This window comes from Aythya marila (genome assembly GCF_965140915.1).
Source record: "Aythya marila genome assembly, chromosome: Z".
In the NCBI taxonomy this organism is placed as follows: Eukaryota; Metazoa; Chordata; class Aves; order Anseriformes; family Anatidae; genus Aythya; species Aythya marila.
In genome coordinates, this window is record NC_139080.1 from 56,473,458 (window position 1) to 56,490,196 (window position 16,739).

General features: G+C 39.1%; 1 protein-coding gene across 1 annotated transcript; it reads right to left on the reverse strand.

The window, feature by feature from the left end:
* Positions 1 to 2,421: 2,421 nt before the first annotated feature.
* On the reverse strand, positions 2,422 to 15,764 carry RIOK2 (RIO kinase 2). Its single transcript, XM_082783811.1, has 10 exons — positions 15,667 to 15,764; positions 15,295 to 15,433; positions 14,504 to 14,620; positions 13,414 to 13,589; positions 11,635 to 11,723; positions 9,598 to 9,789; positions 9,104 to 9,196; positions 7,706 to 8,215; positions 6,896 to 6,989; positions 2,422 to 3,044 (listed from the first exon to the last, which is right to left on the reverse strand). Exons 1-10 carry the CDS (start codon positions 15,730 to 15,732, stop codon positions 2,883 to 2,885), a joined length of 1,638 nt encoding a protein of 545 aa, XP_082639937.1. The 5' UTR covers positions 15,733 to 15,764; the 3' UTR covers positions 2,422 to 2,882.
* Between the last annotated feature and the right edge of the window lie 975 nt (positions 15,765 to 16,739).

Consider the following 16,739-nt stretch of genomic DNA (forward strand, 5'->3'; position numbering starts at 1 on the left):
TCAGCAGAAAGGAGTTTGTTTCATCGGTTTATTGGCGATGTGCTGAGGCAAAGACCACTCTGGTTCATACCAAATGAATAAAGAGACTCTCTTGCTCACCCAAACCCTCAAATTATGGAAAAGATTGCAAATATAAGGAAATACTTATGTAAAGCTATACTAAACGCGATAGCCTGAAAGTAGCATGCAGGCTTTTGTTTAAAAACAACAAATTCAATAAAAAGTATGATTTTTTTTTTCTTCCTGTAACTATGTAACTGGAGAAGAAGGATATTAATGGCAAATAGAAAATTAATCCGATTAGCAGAATTAAACTTGTGATATATTAGGTTAACCCAATTTGAATCCGGTTTCCTGAAAAGCAGTTTCCTTACTCCCTATACAATAAATGGATTAAAATACCAGTGAATTAAACTGTTTACATCTAAAAGGACCTGTGGGATATGCAGAGGTCTGAAGAGGCACTCCAATCAAGACAGACACAGATGCAGTGGCAAAAGCTTGAAGCACGAATGTAAATACATTGCTGTTACACACATTTGTGTAAGAGCCATAAACTGTACAAATTAGTTGCTTTGCTCAGCTTACTTTTATTTCAATTCCAGTAAAGTCTTCTTTTTGATTTGGAAAAAATCCCAAAGTAAGGATGTGTGTTCTTTAATTACTGTACAGTCTTTCCCAAAGAAAAAATACTATTTTTTTCTTTTTTCTTTCTTTCTTTTTTTTTTTTTTTTTTTAAAAAAGATGCAGCAGTGGAAAACTACTAGGCAACCTTGTATCTCTATCACTTGCAAGTTTCAGTACATACTGCTTCATTTATAGAGTGTGCATTGCACACGGTGTATCTAGTCTTTATCTTCATGTTTTGTTTACAAATTAATGAACTAACATTGTGTTTGTTTACTAAAACATTTAAAACCCATTTTGTTATTACCCGTACATTCCTTGCTAGGTGAATTTGCTAGGATAATCAATAATGCTATTGTCTTAACCTCTGCATTTTCCCAAGTTCACTCTATGAGAACTTTAAACTTCATTCCATGTGTAAACTTTGTGGCGACCTTTGATGACTTCAGATATTTCAGGAATTCTGCTGCTTTGAAAAAAAAAAAAAAGGCTTAATAACGATATATTAAGCTGTAACTCCCTCACTAACTCTACTCTCTGAAAAGTCTCGTCTGGCAGAGTAAATGAAAATGATAACTTACAGCCATCCATTAGAATACCTTTAAAAGAGTTAATGGATGCTTTAAAGGAACATTTTGAAAATAAACAGCATGGATTTCCATCATTCCATCCTTTCTATTCTCATGGAGCACAATCAAACGGGACAGGCTTTGTATATTTTTGGAACCCATTACCAAGACAGACTTAAGGTCATGCACCAGAAAGAACTCACCCACTGTGAAAAGCTCTAAATTAGAAGCCAAAAAGTGTGTGCACATCTTATGCAAAGAGCTTCAACTGAAATCTTGTTAAGCAGTCACTAAAACAACCTCTTAACAGATAAGAGTGTAGAAACATAAAAAGATGTTTTTTCCCTTTACATTTAAAATGGAAATAAAATTAAATTCAATTAGGCCGCTTTTCTGCCCGTGCTAAAAAGAGCTATTTGCATCAGGAAACAGCCCTACATACCTTGATAACAATCACATTTAAGATTTAATTGGACTTCCTTACTTCTGTCACCAGACCTTCCTGCAGCTTTGATGCTAAAAGAAACACTTATCTATTACATCTCTGCACCAGCCTGCCATGCTTTTAAGAATGTATACCGCTGCTAGCTAAGACTAGGTTTTTTATTGTAAGAGCAAGAAGACAGAAGTTGAAAAGTTTCAAAGCAGAGCATGCTGCAAGACAGGACAGAGGCTGTAATTCCTCAATAGACTGAAAGCTGATTTTCAGTTCGGGTAAAGTAGAATATATAATAGTAGAATATCAGGTGTGAGTACAAAATCAACCTCAAATCCAAACTTTCTCATTTCCCCAGCCAAGTAAAAGATTTAAAACGTTGCAAACTATGGATTGATGACGAACTTTACCATGTCATACGTCTCTAGGAAGGCTCTTCAACTAAATCACAGATACATCAAGATACTTGTTTTTCTAGGTCTTCAGAGACCCAAAATAACATAAAAAAATACATGGTAATATTTTTTAAAACGAGAAGTTCAGAATGCTCACCACTTTATGTAAATTGTTAAATGAATTAAATTTATTGGTAACTGCACAGCCAAATTCAAAACCTGAGTGACTGCCAGATCTCTACAGCATTTATTTATTCCTTTTCTCTTATCTATAGATCTTTTTAAGATCTATACAAGATCTTGGAATGAAAGGAAAAACAAGTAAGAATTGCTTGGTTCAAAGAATGTACATTATCATATTGTTTGATAATCCTTGTACAGGTTCCAAAGAAATTTTAGAGTGTTAAAAGCTATCAGTTTTTATTTCCTTTTGATTTTTAATTAAATCAAACAAATATCTGTCTGTAACCTGAGGGCAGAATTTCAAATTTAAATTTTATGTTGTAGGAACAAAGGAAAATTTTTAATCCTCTGCACATCAGAAGATTCTTAATCTATACAAAAACAGTAAAATTGACCTAAAACAAGATACTGTTGGAAATACTGTACTTAAAATGATCTTACCCAGTACTACTAATTTATTTTAAGTTACAGCCAATATTTTTAACTAGGAACACAAAATAAAATCATGCAAACAAAACCAGAGGAACCAGCACGATGTTTATTAGTTTCCAAAAATACACGGTATTGTTAAGAACTTTTCCTCCACTGTATAAAAGGATGCTTGGTTATTAGGTAACTGTTTTAGCTGTATGTACTGTGAGTTTTCTCATGTTCTGTGGCAGCTATGATAAATTATCCCCAGAAACTAGCTGCATCCAAGCTTGACTTAATGTTGTGCATATTTTCTCGACGTTGTTTGGTATAAACGTTTGCCTCTCCTTTCTGTAGTCGTCGCCTCAGAGCAGACTTCTGCTGTTTTGTCAGCTGACGTTTTATCTTCCTTTTCACCAGTTCCTACAAATAAATAAACAATTCAGTATCAGAACTTTTTGAACATCATTTAGTACTAAGATTACCATAATGATACTGTATTCTCAGTACTAACATGAACATGTGGTAGTGAACCTGTCGAGAAGACCACCATGCACTGAGCAGCTGGTGATCCACACCAGGGTTAACTCGAGTTTGCCCAGGCCTGCCCTGTGCTGTGCTGCCCATACTGTGTGGCCCCATAGCCCTCTGTGGGGCTGCGCAAATCCCTTGGCCTGGGGCAAACTCAGCCAGCTCCTTGGGACAGAGGAGCCTGCAGGCAGCTTCCGCTTGGTTCCAGTGATTACCACTGCTCTGTGGTCTTGCCTTTATCTAACAGAGCAGAAAGAAGTTATAATGAGAACTTCACCTCTTCTCAACAGCAGAAATTGAGCAAGCAGAGTTGTTTCTTTATAAGAAAATCATGTAATTATCTCAACTGAGTGAAAGGGGAGAACCTCTGCTACAGACAAGGTCTATAGTATAGCTATGTGGTTTGGAGTCAGGTTCAGGGCTCCAGCATTTAAAGGGGTGTATGATCACCTGTGCTATTTTTTTTTTCTTTTAGCGTTAGCTCTAATAAAAAGCATCTTAGGTGATATCTTGCAGAGTTTAGGTGCCTTTCATTCAGGAATCATAATGAACCAGTACTTTTCAGTACAAAATATATGCCTTCAGCAAAAATGATAATGTCCTGTGCTTGAAGATTTGGCAAACATCTTGTAAGTAGAAAAAGGACCAAGAGAGTATTTTATGCCCTACAATAACTAACTACCAGGTTTGCGGCTACATTTGTTTTAGCACTTTGATTTTATAAAACTTGGATTACTAAGCTCTGAGTACAATTCTAACTGAAAACAACTCTATCACAAGTGTGGCTAAGCGTGTCAGTCAGTGACGTGGAATTCCTCCTCTGCTTTTCACCTGCTGTGAGGCACTCTCCCATTAAGGTTAGGATTGCCCCTCAGGTGAGCGCAGCAGGAGGCGCTCCAGGCAGGCAGCAGCAGTTCCCCTGCGGGCTGTGCAGGGAGAGGCCCCTGGTGGAGCAGGCTGTCCCCCTGCAGCCCATGGGTCCCACATGGAGCAGATCTCCACGCTGCAGCCCCCCCATGGGTGCAGGAGCCCCCGGTGGAGCAGGTGGATGTGGCCTGGAGGAGGCTGCGGCCCATGGAGAGCCCCCGCAGGAGCAGGCCCCGGGCCGGAGCTGCAGCCCGTGGAGAGGAGCCCACGCAGGAGCAGGGGGCCTGGGGGGAGCTGCCCCCACCCGTGGGGGACCCGTGCTGGAGCAGTTTGCTCCAGCACAAGGAGTGATCTCCTTGTCCTTATCACAACCCATGAATATTTTTTACATCATCATGTTTTCTCCCCCTTTTTCCACCTGAGGACAGGGCTAAGAGAAGCATGGAGGAGCTAAGGTACCTACTGGTGCAAAATTACCACACAATCTAGTAACATTTCTTTTGCATTTACCCCAATTTCTCTTGCCTTGTTTTTGTTTATGATACTGTCAGCTCAACTTCAGTGCAGCACATTAAGTAGTAAGTTGGTAGTTAAGTCAGGAACCAGAAAGAATTATTTTGGCACTGTTTAAAAACTGCTGTGACTAATACAACTACATTAAGCAAATACAAGGTGGTAAGTAAATCCAGGTACCCAATCCTGATTTCAGTAAGAATGCTGTAGTAATTACATAGTATTCACCTGAATAGTAGTTTCCTAAGCTTTACCACATGCAGGTTGACTATCAAAAATGTGAATAAAAAGAGCAGTATAAGATCTGTCCTTCTTTTCTCTGAAACTTAGCAGAACTCAGTATTTAAACAAGAGCATTTTGGAAATTAAATCTGTGAATGCTCTTTAAAAATATTCCAGAAGAAATTCCTGAGGAAAGCTGGTAAGAACTAGTTTAAACTGGGCCACTGATGTTTTTCTTCTGTCAGTAAGACAATTGTTATCCTCTGCTTTTTATAGGCAGAGCTCTGAAAGAAGGCTTCTCTACTTCTCCCACTTCAGTGGACAGATGACTTCCTTCACAGTTCATACAAGGCTCGCTAGAAGAAATTTTGCAATACAAATACCAGATATTTTCATTATGCAAAAATGTAAATTCACAAAATACTACTGCTCAACCACAGCATGCAAGTCTCACTAGTCTCTCCATCATCCTAAGCCTGACTGTAAGCAAAATGAATAAACAAATCTATAATTTATTATTTAAATTTTTGCACAGTTTGCATTATTTCCTATAATTAAATTACAGCAGTCCCTACAAAGATTTGTACAAGCACAACAAGACATTTTATTTTGTCTGGAATAGCTTATTGTCTGTAACTCATAAGGCTTTCTTTTTGGCACAGTCACCCAGCTATGACTGCACCTACTGCTATTACTGCTATTGTTTATACATGCCCATATGAATTCCTTCTGTGTGTTTAATCTGGAAACCTGCTTATGTTTTAATGTGTTTCTTCATTGAGAAAGCTATATAAACAACAGAGAAGTGCTAGAAGCAGTAACAGGCATTGGCTCTAAGCAGCTCAGTGGGTCTTACTGCAGTGCCTTTTGTGTTTTTAGTTTTGCAATCATGTTCTGATGTTACAAATAGCTCATCATGCATATCCTTTCTTTAGTTCTAGTATTCAAAAGTTCAAATAAGATTTAACAATGGGCAGAAACATTTTATTTAGTGTAAGAGCATATAAATGGAAAGATTACACAAAGTAAATTGACACAGGATGTTTATGTGGCTGAATCTCTTGAAAGCTGCTTCTGCTTTTATCTTTCTTTTAGAACAGAATATTAGGTACTTAAATGCCATTTGAATATTTTAACAAGTTTGATGTGTCTGCCTACAGAAAAAACACGTGTTCGCTACACAATCAGGAAGGTTTCTACAGTGAGTGTCCACTGCTACCACCTACTGGTGTACAGAAATATAATTTCAAATAGGGATCTATAAGCGATTCCAAAAGAAATCCTAGACATTTAGGTTAGCAAACTGAAAGGGAAAAAACATGTATCGCATGGATCAGACGCCAGGCGATTCCTAGCATTTATCCTAGCTCTTCTTTACTTCATTTCATAATTCAAGGCTAATTCTTTTTCTCCTTAATAAGACACAAGGCCATGTCCTACAGTAAGAACAGAGATGACTAACAAAGTCTCTCTCTTTCCTTCACATCAAGTCCTGTAAAAGTCTTACACAACTTGCAAACATGCTGTTCCCTAACACATTTATTTATGCATAAAACCTTTCTTCCATTTAAAATTTAGATACGCTTTTTAAAATGTGATAGAGGTAGTCATACTGGATAGTATACTGAGTAGGGATGAAGAAAGATGTAAAATTCTGCCACAAAGTATTGATTTATGTAATGCTAAAAGTCAAATTCATATCGCCAAAGACACCATGACTACAATGAATTCATATGTATGTTTCAGAAATGTGGTAAAAGATGTGTTAAAAAGACAGATGAAAAAAAGCCAAGTTAAATCTTTACTCAAGCATACAAATTTAAAATACAAAAACATTAATTATGGGCAACAGAATTGATTTCTAGCAACAGAAACAAAATTCAAGTTGCTAATGCCAGAGTAGAGCTTTTGTGAAAGAGCAAAGAACAACACATGAAGTACAGCACTGGACATAATTCACTTGTAAACACTTAGAAAGCATCAGACCTATTTTCTGTGAGCATGGAACTACAAACCAAAGATGTACATAGTCGTAATCAATTAAAGACAGTTACTGCTAAGTAGGTATTTGTAAAAATATCTTCAACAGCTATGTCCTAAGATGGTATCAGAGTAAACTAGACAGTAGCAGTAATAATTACCGGTGGAATGGTTGAACAGCTCCCAACACTGCTGGCTGATGTACTTTTAGTTCTTGTTCTGTGCTCCGCAATATGAACCATACTGTCTTCATTTCTGAAATAGGTAAATTAATGTTTTATTCCATTCAGTGAGATAAACATCATTTCCCTTTATGAGCATCATGTTTCAGTCATTTTTTTGATATATAATCAAAAGTGCTAGCAGAACATTTGAGTACTACAGAAAGAACATTTACATTTGAAATATTAACACTAGTTCAAAAAACACGTTTTATGATAGGAAGGATTATAGTGCAATAGCCACATACATACTACACAAAGTAGTGTAAGAAAAAGAAGCTTCAGAACACTAAAAAGATTAATTCAGATTCTGTACATTGCCTAGGCGTAGAATTTCATGAAAAAGGAAAAATGCAAAAAGAAAACAGGGTATATGAACTTTATATATGCATTCAGGTACACGGGGAGCTTGCAAACTAATAGTTTGAATTTTATATAAGAAGGGGTTAGCTTAAAGGTAAGAAGGAATTTCCAAGTGTGTCAGTAAAGGCATTAAAAGCCACATGGTATGACATTCAGTAAAATATATTTGAATAATATATTCCAAAGAGCTTGTTCTTGCTAATTTCAGCCGAGTGAGGAGCAGAGGCTGAGAAAGAGCACTCTAATTATAAACTTACTTGTCAAAGCTACTTAGCAGCAGCAGCATTTTAATATCAAAAAAAAATCTTTTACTTACATTATTACTAGAAATAAAGAAAAAAGAAGAAAATTTCACCATACCACTAAACAGTAAATATAAGTATTTACCTGTAAGGCCTCAATTCCTTATTTAAAGTTGACAAGTCAACCAGATCAGGGCATTCATCGTCGTCCTTACCACTGCAGCCCTCTGTCTGATTTTCAGCAGCATTTTCAGGTATTCTTTTGTGCTCAGAAAAAACAAGTGCACAACTCTCTGCATCTTCACTGGACTTCGAAAGCACAGGCTGCCCTTCAACCTTTTCTAAGGCTGAACTCAACTCTGACATACTCAGTCCTTGTGAATTTTCACTACTTTCAGTGGCTTCAGCATCTTCACTGTGATACAAGTCTTCAGAGGTTCTGCTTTCAGAAACCACTTCATATATGAAGTCTGCATTGTTTTCTTTATCTTGGCTGAGGAAGTTGGCGTTACTTTCAGCATCTTCTACAAATTCCCTCTCCTCTGTTGTATGATCATCCTCATCAGAACACTCTGGGTAAAGCAGCTCATCATCTTCCTGCATTTCTTTTGTATAACCACTGGCAGCAATCTCTATGTCAAGAGAACTCTCTCTCCTGAAAGAAACAGAAGTGAGCTTTCTTTTAATATATCAAATCATTATGCTGTATTTTGGATTAAAAATACTATCAAGTTAGACTATAATTACCATGCTATTAACAAAAAGAGTATACTCCATTGGAACATAGGTAACACATTACAGTGCAGGGCTTTGGATAGTTAGCAGGATGTAGCCTGACAGAACCAGACTTTCATACAAGATGATTCCATCTTCATAATCAGCACTTACTGAAAGCAAACAATTTGATTTTAACAAATATAATACTTAAATTATGCTTGTGCACACAGAACGATGAAGGACATGTTGACACACACACAGACAATTCCCCTTTGAGAAAGGGCTCAGAGTGATATAAAACCCTTTTAACTGAAGCAGCTTTGCTCTTAAAATATGTGAGAAAATAGTTTGTTTTTCAAAAGGGACAAACTACAGTAGGAGAAATTTGAAGATAATATTTGAAGCGGCGGTCACCACATGTACTAGCATTTTGAAAATTAAATTTAAAATTGAAAACTAAGTTAATATTTGATACCCCAGGACTGTTAAATATGGTTTTAAGAGTCAGAGAAACTAATTCTGCGTCACTGTAACATTTACGGCATTTGGATGTATCTCCTTCCCCTAGCTGCAAGAGGTAAGACAAAGGAGACAGCAGATTTTAAGACGTGCTTCAGTTTTTGGAAACCACTTTTAGTAACTGCCAATGAAGACAGTATGGATCCTTTTTACTGTAAGAATGACAAAAATATTTCAAAATGCATAGTTAGGCTCTTTTTCCCCCTGTTCACTTCTAAAATCATCTCTCAGAGGCATCCATTTTTCTCAGAAAACCAACATAACTACCATAACATGGGGGAATTAGGAGTCAGCTGGCATTTTTTACCTGATATCTTGGAATGATGGGAAGAGCTCACTCTCATAGTTGAAGCGTTTCTTAAAAAACTCCTTAATGCAGTTAACATCCCTGTCAAAATACCTGTTTAAAAAATATAGAATTGTAAAAATGCAATAATCAAGGAAATTAAGTCTACTGGTATGACAAACTTTTACTCTACTTTCTTGCCTTTTATTTGAAAATTAATAACCACCAGTGACTGCAAGTGAAAAAGTACACGTGTAGGTATACATAAATAAATGCAGATTATTTCTATTCATTTCTTAATTGAAAGAAATAATTTTAACTGAGAAGCAATTAATTACACATTTATCCTAAGGAGATTTCTACTCATTCATGAAACAAATTGCATTTGTAATGTATGGTGAAAACATTAGAAAAAGAATTTGAAGCAGGCTTATGAAAACAAATCATGGTTGACTATTTGTTGTTATCAGCACTTAACCGGTTTATTTTGCATACATCCTTAACTTTGTACGTACCATTCAGCATTTGGATGTGATGTTGATATCATCTGAGGGAAATCAATCATAGTGACATGATCATCATTATCCAGTATGAGATTAAATTCATTGAAATCCCCATGAATCAAACCATGATTGCCAAGTTTTACAATTAGATCCATTAATTCACTGTAGACAGCAGCAGGGTCTTCTATGTGGTGTACTTGGCATCTGGAAAGTTAAATAAAAAAGAAGTTATCCTGAACCCTGAAGGAATTAATTTAAAAATATAGACAAGGCATATGAGTTACATCTGAGAAATTGTGACAGGGTCACAATTTGAGTCATAAGGGATCTCCAGAGGTTACTAGTCCAATGCTCTGCTCATAGCTATGTCAATTCTGAGATTAGATGAGACTAATCAGAGCTCTACCAATGCAGGCTTGAAAGTTTCCAGGGATGGAAACATACTGTGCAACCTCCACCACACTGCCTCACTGCCCTCATGGGGAGAAAGCTTCTCCTATCTCCACGTTAAATCCCTCATTTTAACTAAAGCCCTTTGTCTCTTGTCCTCCTATCAAACATGATGGTTATGCTGCCTAATTTAAACAATGGATCAGCGAATTTTTATGTCTGGATTGTTTTAGGTAACTTAGGTCTTCTTGTATTCAAATGCCATTCAAATGCCTCACAAAAAAGTGTTTTCAAGACTAAGCTGGGGATAAGGCAAAGGAAAAAAAAAAAAAAAAAAAAAAAAAGCTTAAAGCACTCCAGAATAAACTCTAGAATAAAAGCAAAGTATATGTTTTGCCCCAAAAATGCACAGAATAGACATCACCTTATTTTTACAAGCAGAATAAATAGGCAGCTGTCTTATTATACCAGGAGCTGTCAAGAAGCCGTCATTTACAGCTAGTTTGTGATATATTTTGGCCTGAATGCAACACTGTAGTGTTATGAGAACATATCAGTTGCACATACAAGCAAAACACAATGGAATTCTAGCAGCTCTGTTATAGGCTGCTGTTGAATATTTTCATATTAACAGCAAAATTAATTGGTGACATTTCTTATAGCCAGAGGTCTGTATCATAAAATATATCATTTGTTCTTTGAATTTGGAAGTCATCTAAACTGGTATCTTCTGAGACGCTGATCACCTGAAATAATTCTCATCTAGTACAGCATCTCCTTCAGGAAATGCTTACTTAAAACTGCAGAACTGGGATAGCATGGTAAACCTCACCTGCAATGCCCACATGTAACTTTAAAGCTTTCTGTCTACAGGACAGATGTGGAACTATTTAACAAAGGTGGGGAAACAGGATAGAATAAAGTCTTAAAAGGCACTTCTTCAATGTAACTCTTCAACTGTATACTTTGGGATTAATTACACTGAACCTTTGTTACTGTACATTATATAGAGTATCAAATAGCTATTTTGCATTCTGCTATGGAAACAATACAAACCATTCATTCACATACAAAATTCAACATTTTTTCATGTTTCTGGGTGTTGAAAAACTGAAGAAAAGTAATCTTTCTTGAGCAAAAAACAGCGTTCAATGCACACAAATACATAAAATAAAAAATAAAACAAACAAAAACAAACAAACACCGAAAACAAAAACCAACACAGAAGTTCTAGAATGGCAAGTTGTACAAGTTGTAATCCTACCTGAATCTTTACCACTTCATGGATCATGAACTGGAGCTCAGAACATGGAGGATACACAACTCAATACTGAATATTTGATATACTGAATATATCAATACTGAATATCATTGAATAGATAACATATAGAACATAAAATTTCTGTGTAGAAAATTGTTGTAGCACTAACCTCTGTCTCTTTGGACAAAGAGAGTATCTTTTTAGTTTTCCTTCTCTCACCAATTTCTCCAAATATAATGAAGCAGAACCCTAGCCATTCTGGGCCTGACTTTATTCATGCTTTATTCAGCATGATCAGAACTGACTCACACTATAAGGAAAAATGTCATCCCTTCTGTCTTACTGAACCTATCATTGTTAGGGTTTCTGTAAAACAGACTTCAAGCTTCCAAACTTACAAAGGGTAGCCATTAAGGAGTTCCATAATAACTGCATGCCTGTTGTAGTCTACAGGTTTTGGAACAGGAAATCCTCTGTCATACAAAGCCTGAAAAGAGACAACATGTTGAAAAAATGAAAGATAACCATTAAGAAAACATTACATACACGACAAACTACAAATCCAAGATAAGCAGTTAAGTATCATTGTGGAAGCAGCATCCTACACATTATTCAACTGCTAACTGTAAAAATCAAATCACGTGCTTAAGGAGGAAGAGCAATCTGAACTTTCACTACTAACTATGCTTCTGTATTTTCCAGAGTTTAGTTATCCTGCAGGTGGCAGGAAAACACAATGGGATAGAAAAACATCAGAATAGTATCTGGTCTGTTAGCTTAAGAAACCACCAGCAGATAATTGGGAATAGGGTGTTAGATAAAGGTTCCACAGTTCTTGTAAATACAGTTCGGGCTGGTCAGGTAATCCACACACAGTCTCAGTAAGGCAAAAGTTTCTTCTTAAATATTAATATCCAGTATTACACTACATTAAAGATTAGCTAAGGGTAGGCCATAGTATTTTGTAGCTCTGTTAGCTTGCTCTAACCATATTTACCAAATCATTCACTTGATTCACAGAATGGCTCAGGTTGGAAGGAACCTTAAACACCACCTGGTTCCACCCCTTCTGCCATGGCCAGGGACACCTCCACTAGACCAGGCTGCTGAAAGCCCCATCCATCCTGGCCTTGAACACTTGAGCATCCACAGCTTCTCTGGGCAGCCTGTGCCAGTGCCTCACCATCTTGAGCACAGAATTTCCTCCTAATATCTAATCTAAATCTACCATTATTTTAGTTTAAAACTCTTACTCCTTGTCCTATCACAACACTCCCTGAAAAAAAGTCCCTCCCCAGCTTACCAGTAGGCCCTCTTTAAGTACTGCAGGCTGCTATTAGCATTCCCTTAAGCCTTCTCTTCTCCAATCTAAATAACCCCAACTCTCAGCTTTTCTTCACAGGAGAGATGCTTCACCCCTCTGATCACCTTTGTGGTCCTCCTCTGGGCCCACTCTAACAGCTCCACATACTCCTCGTGCTGGGGGCCCCAGACCTGGATGCAGCACTCCAAGTGGGGCCTCACAAGGGCAGAGCAGAGGGGGACAATCACCTCTCTCCACCTGCTGGCCACTCCTCTGTTGATGCAGCTCAGGACGCTGCTGGCCTTCTGGGATGCAAACAAATACTTCTGGCTTATGTCAAGCTTTTCATCCATCAGAACTCCCAAGTGCTTCTCTGCAGGGCTGCTCTCAGTGCGCTCTCCTCCCAGTTTGAAACTCACCGCTTACAGACCTAACAAATCCTCTGTAATTATGTTTGTGGAAGTAATCTAAATTGACAAGACTAAAATACTAGTAGATACTTCACAAATTTTCCCTAGCATATAGGAAAGTTCTCCATTGCTTTTTCTAAGACAAGGTTAAGTGAAATGACGATAGCTTATTCACTGCCTTTATTAAGATTCAGATGACTGGACAGCTTCACCTGAAATTTTATGGAAATTGCTTCAGTTCCATATGACTTCCATGGCAAAGTTTGATTTTATCACTTGAAAGTATACAAGGTGCATTAGCACTGTCATTCTCTGAAATGTATACTTTAAGTACACTAGAAACAAACAAACAAAAAAGCATACATCCTAACATACATTGCAAATATGAAGTGATGAGAAGATAATCTGAGAAGTACATTCCAGTCTATTACATCCTTGTTAATATGGTGCAAACAACCACCTACCTTCATGTAGGCAAACTCTTTCATTGCTGCTAGCCGGGATAAATACAGCCATGACATTTTGTGTCTGTGCTTATGGTAGTCACGCTTATTTTTCAGGCTGCGAAAGGAAGTTCTTCCAAGCCTGTGCAATTTCATTGCAAACTGCTGCTCGTCTTCATTTGCAACAATATAAATATCTAGGAGAAAAAATAGCAGCACAGATCTGAGAAATAAATGGTATCTGACAGGTATATAATGAAACAGTGCAGTGAGAAATCTGTTACTTGACTTCTTGTAACTGCTATTTCTGGAATGGCAAAGTCTACTACACTTCTTTTAACAGAAAAGACAACCAAATTTGGATATTACGTATTAAAGATCTGAACAAGAAGAAATTATTGGTGAAGAGATAATGCTGCTCCACTAGCAGAATATCATAGAATCATTATGGTTGGAAAAGACCTCCAAGATCATCTGGTCAAACCATCCATCTGATCTGAAACATCTTTCAGACCAGGGGATAAGAAGTAACTAAACAGCACACTATAAAAGACTTCTTTTGACTGGACAGAAAACTCAAGGTACCTCTTACTTTAAACAGTGTTACCAATTAGCTAATGTTTCATTTTTACCATTTGTCCCAAGTAATCCTCTGCTCACTCTTTAATGACAAAAGACATGCTGTGCCAAATTACAAGCAACATATGAGCATGAGAAACCAAGATAGCACTCCAATAGTTTGGACTGTGTATTACTTTTTTTTTTTTTTTAGGTGGGATGAAAAGTCTGATGTTAACTTTTTGATGGAAGGCTTCAAACTTCTTCTCAAGGCATGAGACAACTGTCACCTGTCTGCAAAATAGCTTTTAAGGAATCATCCAAGAATTGTATGAAATGGTCAAAGTGGAACAACATTTTTGTGAAAAAAATCAGATGTAGTCAAAAGACTCACACAGAACTCGAAACATCATAAATTTTGGTGTTTGACAAATTAACTGGTATGACTATCCAAAGGTAAATTCACCAAGTTTCCAACAAACCTTTACCAAAAATAGAGACCCATTTCCTCTAAAAAAATATATATGAATACTGAAAACGCTTTTTGAATTACCTGATTCTTTGCCAACACCCATCTGGTTTCCAACAGAACTGATGACTTGCCGGGAAGACAGAGTTCTCAAGGCAAGGTAATCATATCCTGCATTAGTTAACCGATAGCCCTGGACAGCTAGGTAAAAATAAATTACACAACATTTAATTCCATATTACATATACATTTCTTTTAAAAGAAGTCTCATTCTGGTCTCTCTCTTTTTTTTTTCTGCTTATGGTACACAACACCCAAATAGTATTTTCATTGTTGGCTAGTGTCAACCCAACTTGACAGTAAGTTTGAATTCCTGCAAGCCTTTTGAAAACTAACGGGATAAAAAGTAGACATTTTGTTAGCCCCTTGGTAACGCAGGCAATGACAATGCTTCAAATCGCATGGGATTACTTTGAAAGATGATTACTTAGGAGACACGGCAAGGATTCAGGATTGTTTTAAGACCTAAACCAAACCTTAGCACTCTGAAAAACAGAGACAAAAAGGAGATGAATTTCATGAAGACTCCCACATTGTGCTTGCAAAGCCAGATGCAAGTGCAAGACTGAAGGAATTCCAACGCTGTTAACAGAATGGGACAGAATAAATACTACTTTAGGGATCGTTTCTGACTGGGTGAAGGTACAAGCCTTTTGCAGTCTGCTCCAGTTCGTCTGCTATAAGACTGTAACACATTTGGGCTGATCCCTATGTGAACTTAAACACTACCTTAGCTAACAATTATTTATTTTATCCATGGCGCTGAAGAGCCGTGAAGGCCAGGAGGAGGCTCCCAGCGCAGGCTCCAAACTCACTTTTGGTCCGCTCGTACGCCAGGAGCTTGTGCTTCGCCAGCTCCCTCAGCACCTTGTTGCAGCCGCCGTGCTTCAGGCTGGCGATGGGCGCCACCAGGCTGCCAGGCACGATCTCGTGGTTCTTCATGCCCATTTCCACCTGCGGGGTGCGCGAGAAAAAACGATCAGCGGGGAGGGGACGGGAGGGGAGGGGAGGGGAGGGCAGCTGCGCCTTCCCTTCCCTTCCCTTCCCTTCCCTTCCCTTCCCTTCCCTTCCCTTCCCTTCCCTTCCCTTCCCTTCCCTTCCCTTCCCTTCCCTTCCCTTCCCTTTCCTCCCCTTCCCTCCCCTTCCCTCCCCTTCCCCTGTCCCCGTCCCGTCCCGTCCCGTCTCACCGCGGTGAGCACCCTGAAGTGCTGCCCGCTGAGGTACCGCAGCACGGCCACGTTCAGCTTCCCCATGGCGGCCCGCACCCCCTTCGCAAGACTGGCCGGCCTCACGCGGACGCACCGCGCATGCGCACGCCCTCCCCTTCCCCCCCCCCACCCCGCCCTCTGCTCCGCCCGCACCGGCGGAGCCTGTTTTGGGTCCTGGCAGCTACATATAGACTCATGTCCTCGGACGTACCTTCGCGTAAAGCTGGTAACAAAGTCATTTACAACTCAAAATCGAGACAGAATAAGCGTCTACGAATCGAGACAGAATAAGCCTTAAGGTGATGGCTTAACCCCTCGCCCTACTCTAAAAGAGTTAATGGGGTTGCATGTGTATCTGCCCAGACCGATCCAGTGGGAACACCACCCACGGCACCAAACATCGAGAGCGCTGCCCCCTGCTGCAACTGCGCCTGCGCGGCGACCGCCCACGGCCATGAGGCTCTGTGCGTGTGTAGGGCGTGGAGGCTCCCAGTGCGCATGCGCCTGGCAGCCCCGCTCAGTGCGCACGCAGAGGGGAGTGGGGCGGGACGGTTCGAGACCCGGAGGCTGCGGGTTCGAGTCCCGGGGGCGGACACATTTCTTCGCTGTGAAACCCCGTTAGTGCCATAAGGAATACCGGGGCCCAAAGAGGCAGAAATTCAGCTGCAGCCATTCCATCCGTGTGCTGTTAGGTGGCAATACCTGGAAACAAATCATGTCTAACCTGCAGTGTGATGTTGCTCACGGAGGCTGTTTTTCCAATATACGTTATCAAGGTTAACTCTGTCTGCACCGGTTAACGTGGAAACGCCCAGCAATGTTTCTGAGGGCGCTCAAATTTTGCTCAAATTTTGCAAATTTAGCTGACAGAGCTGCAGCTCGTGAACCGCTGCCTCTGGGGGGCGGCAGTGTTTTAGAAAACAGGAGATGAAACTGAAGTGTTTTTTGGTGGTGGTTCTTTCTCCCGCCCTCCTGCAAGATGGCATGGCAGAGAAATTATTCTCTGGTTTCTCATGTAGGTCCTCGTGTAGTCCTTCTTATAAGCAGTCTAT

Bases quoted from the DNA above. Each gene is read 5' to 3' on its own strand.
- RIOK2 (XM_082783811.1), bottom strand. From the start codon at position 15,732: ATGGGGAAGCTGAACGTGGCCGTGCTGCGGTACCTCAGCGGGCAGCAC. The intron at 11,724-13,413 runs GTAGGTGGTTGT...GTCTCTTTTCAG, and splicing joins AAGAGTTTGCCTACATGAAG to GCTTTGTATGACAGAGGATT. The intron at 9,790-11,634 runs GTAAGTTTGGAA...TTAACTTTCCAG, and splicing joins CTCCTTAATGGCTACCCTTT to ATGCCAAGTACACCACATAG.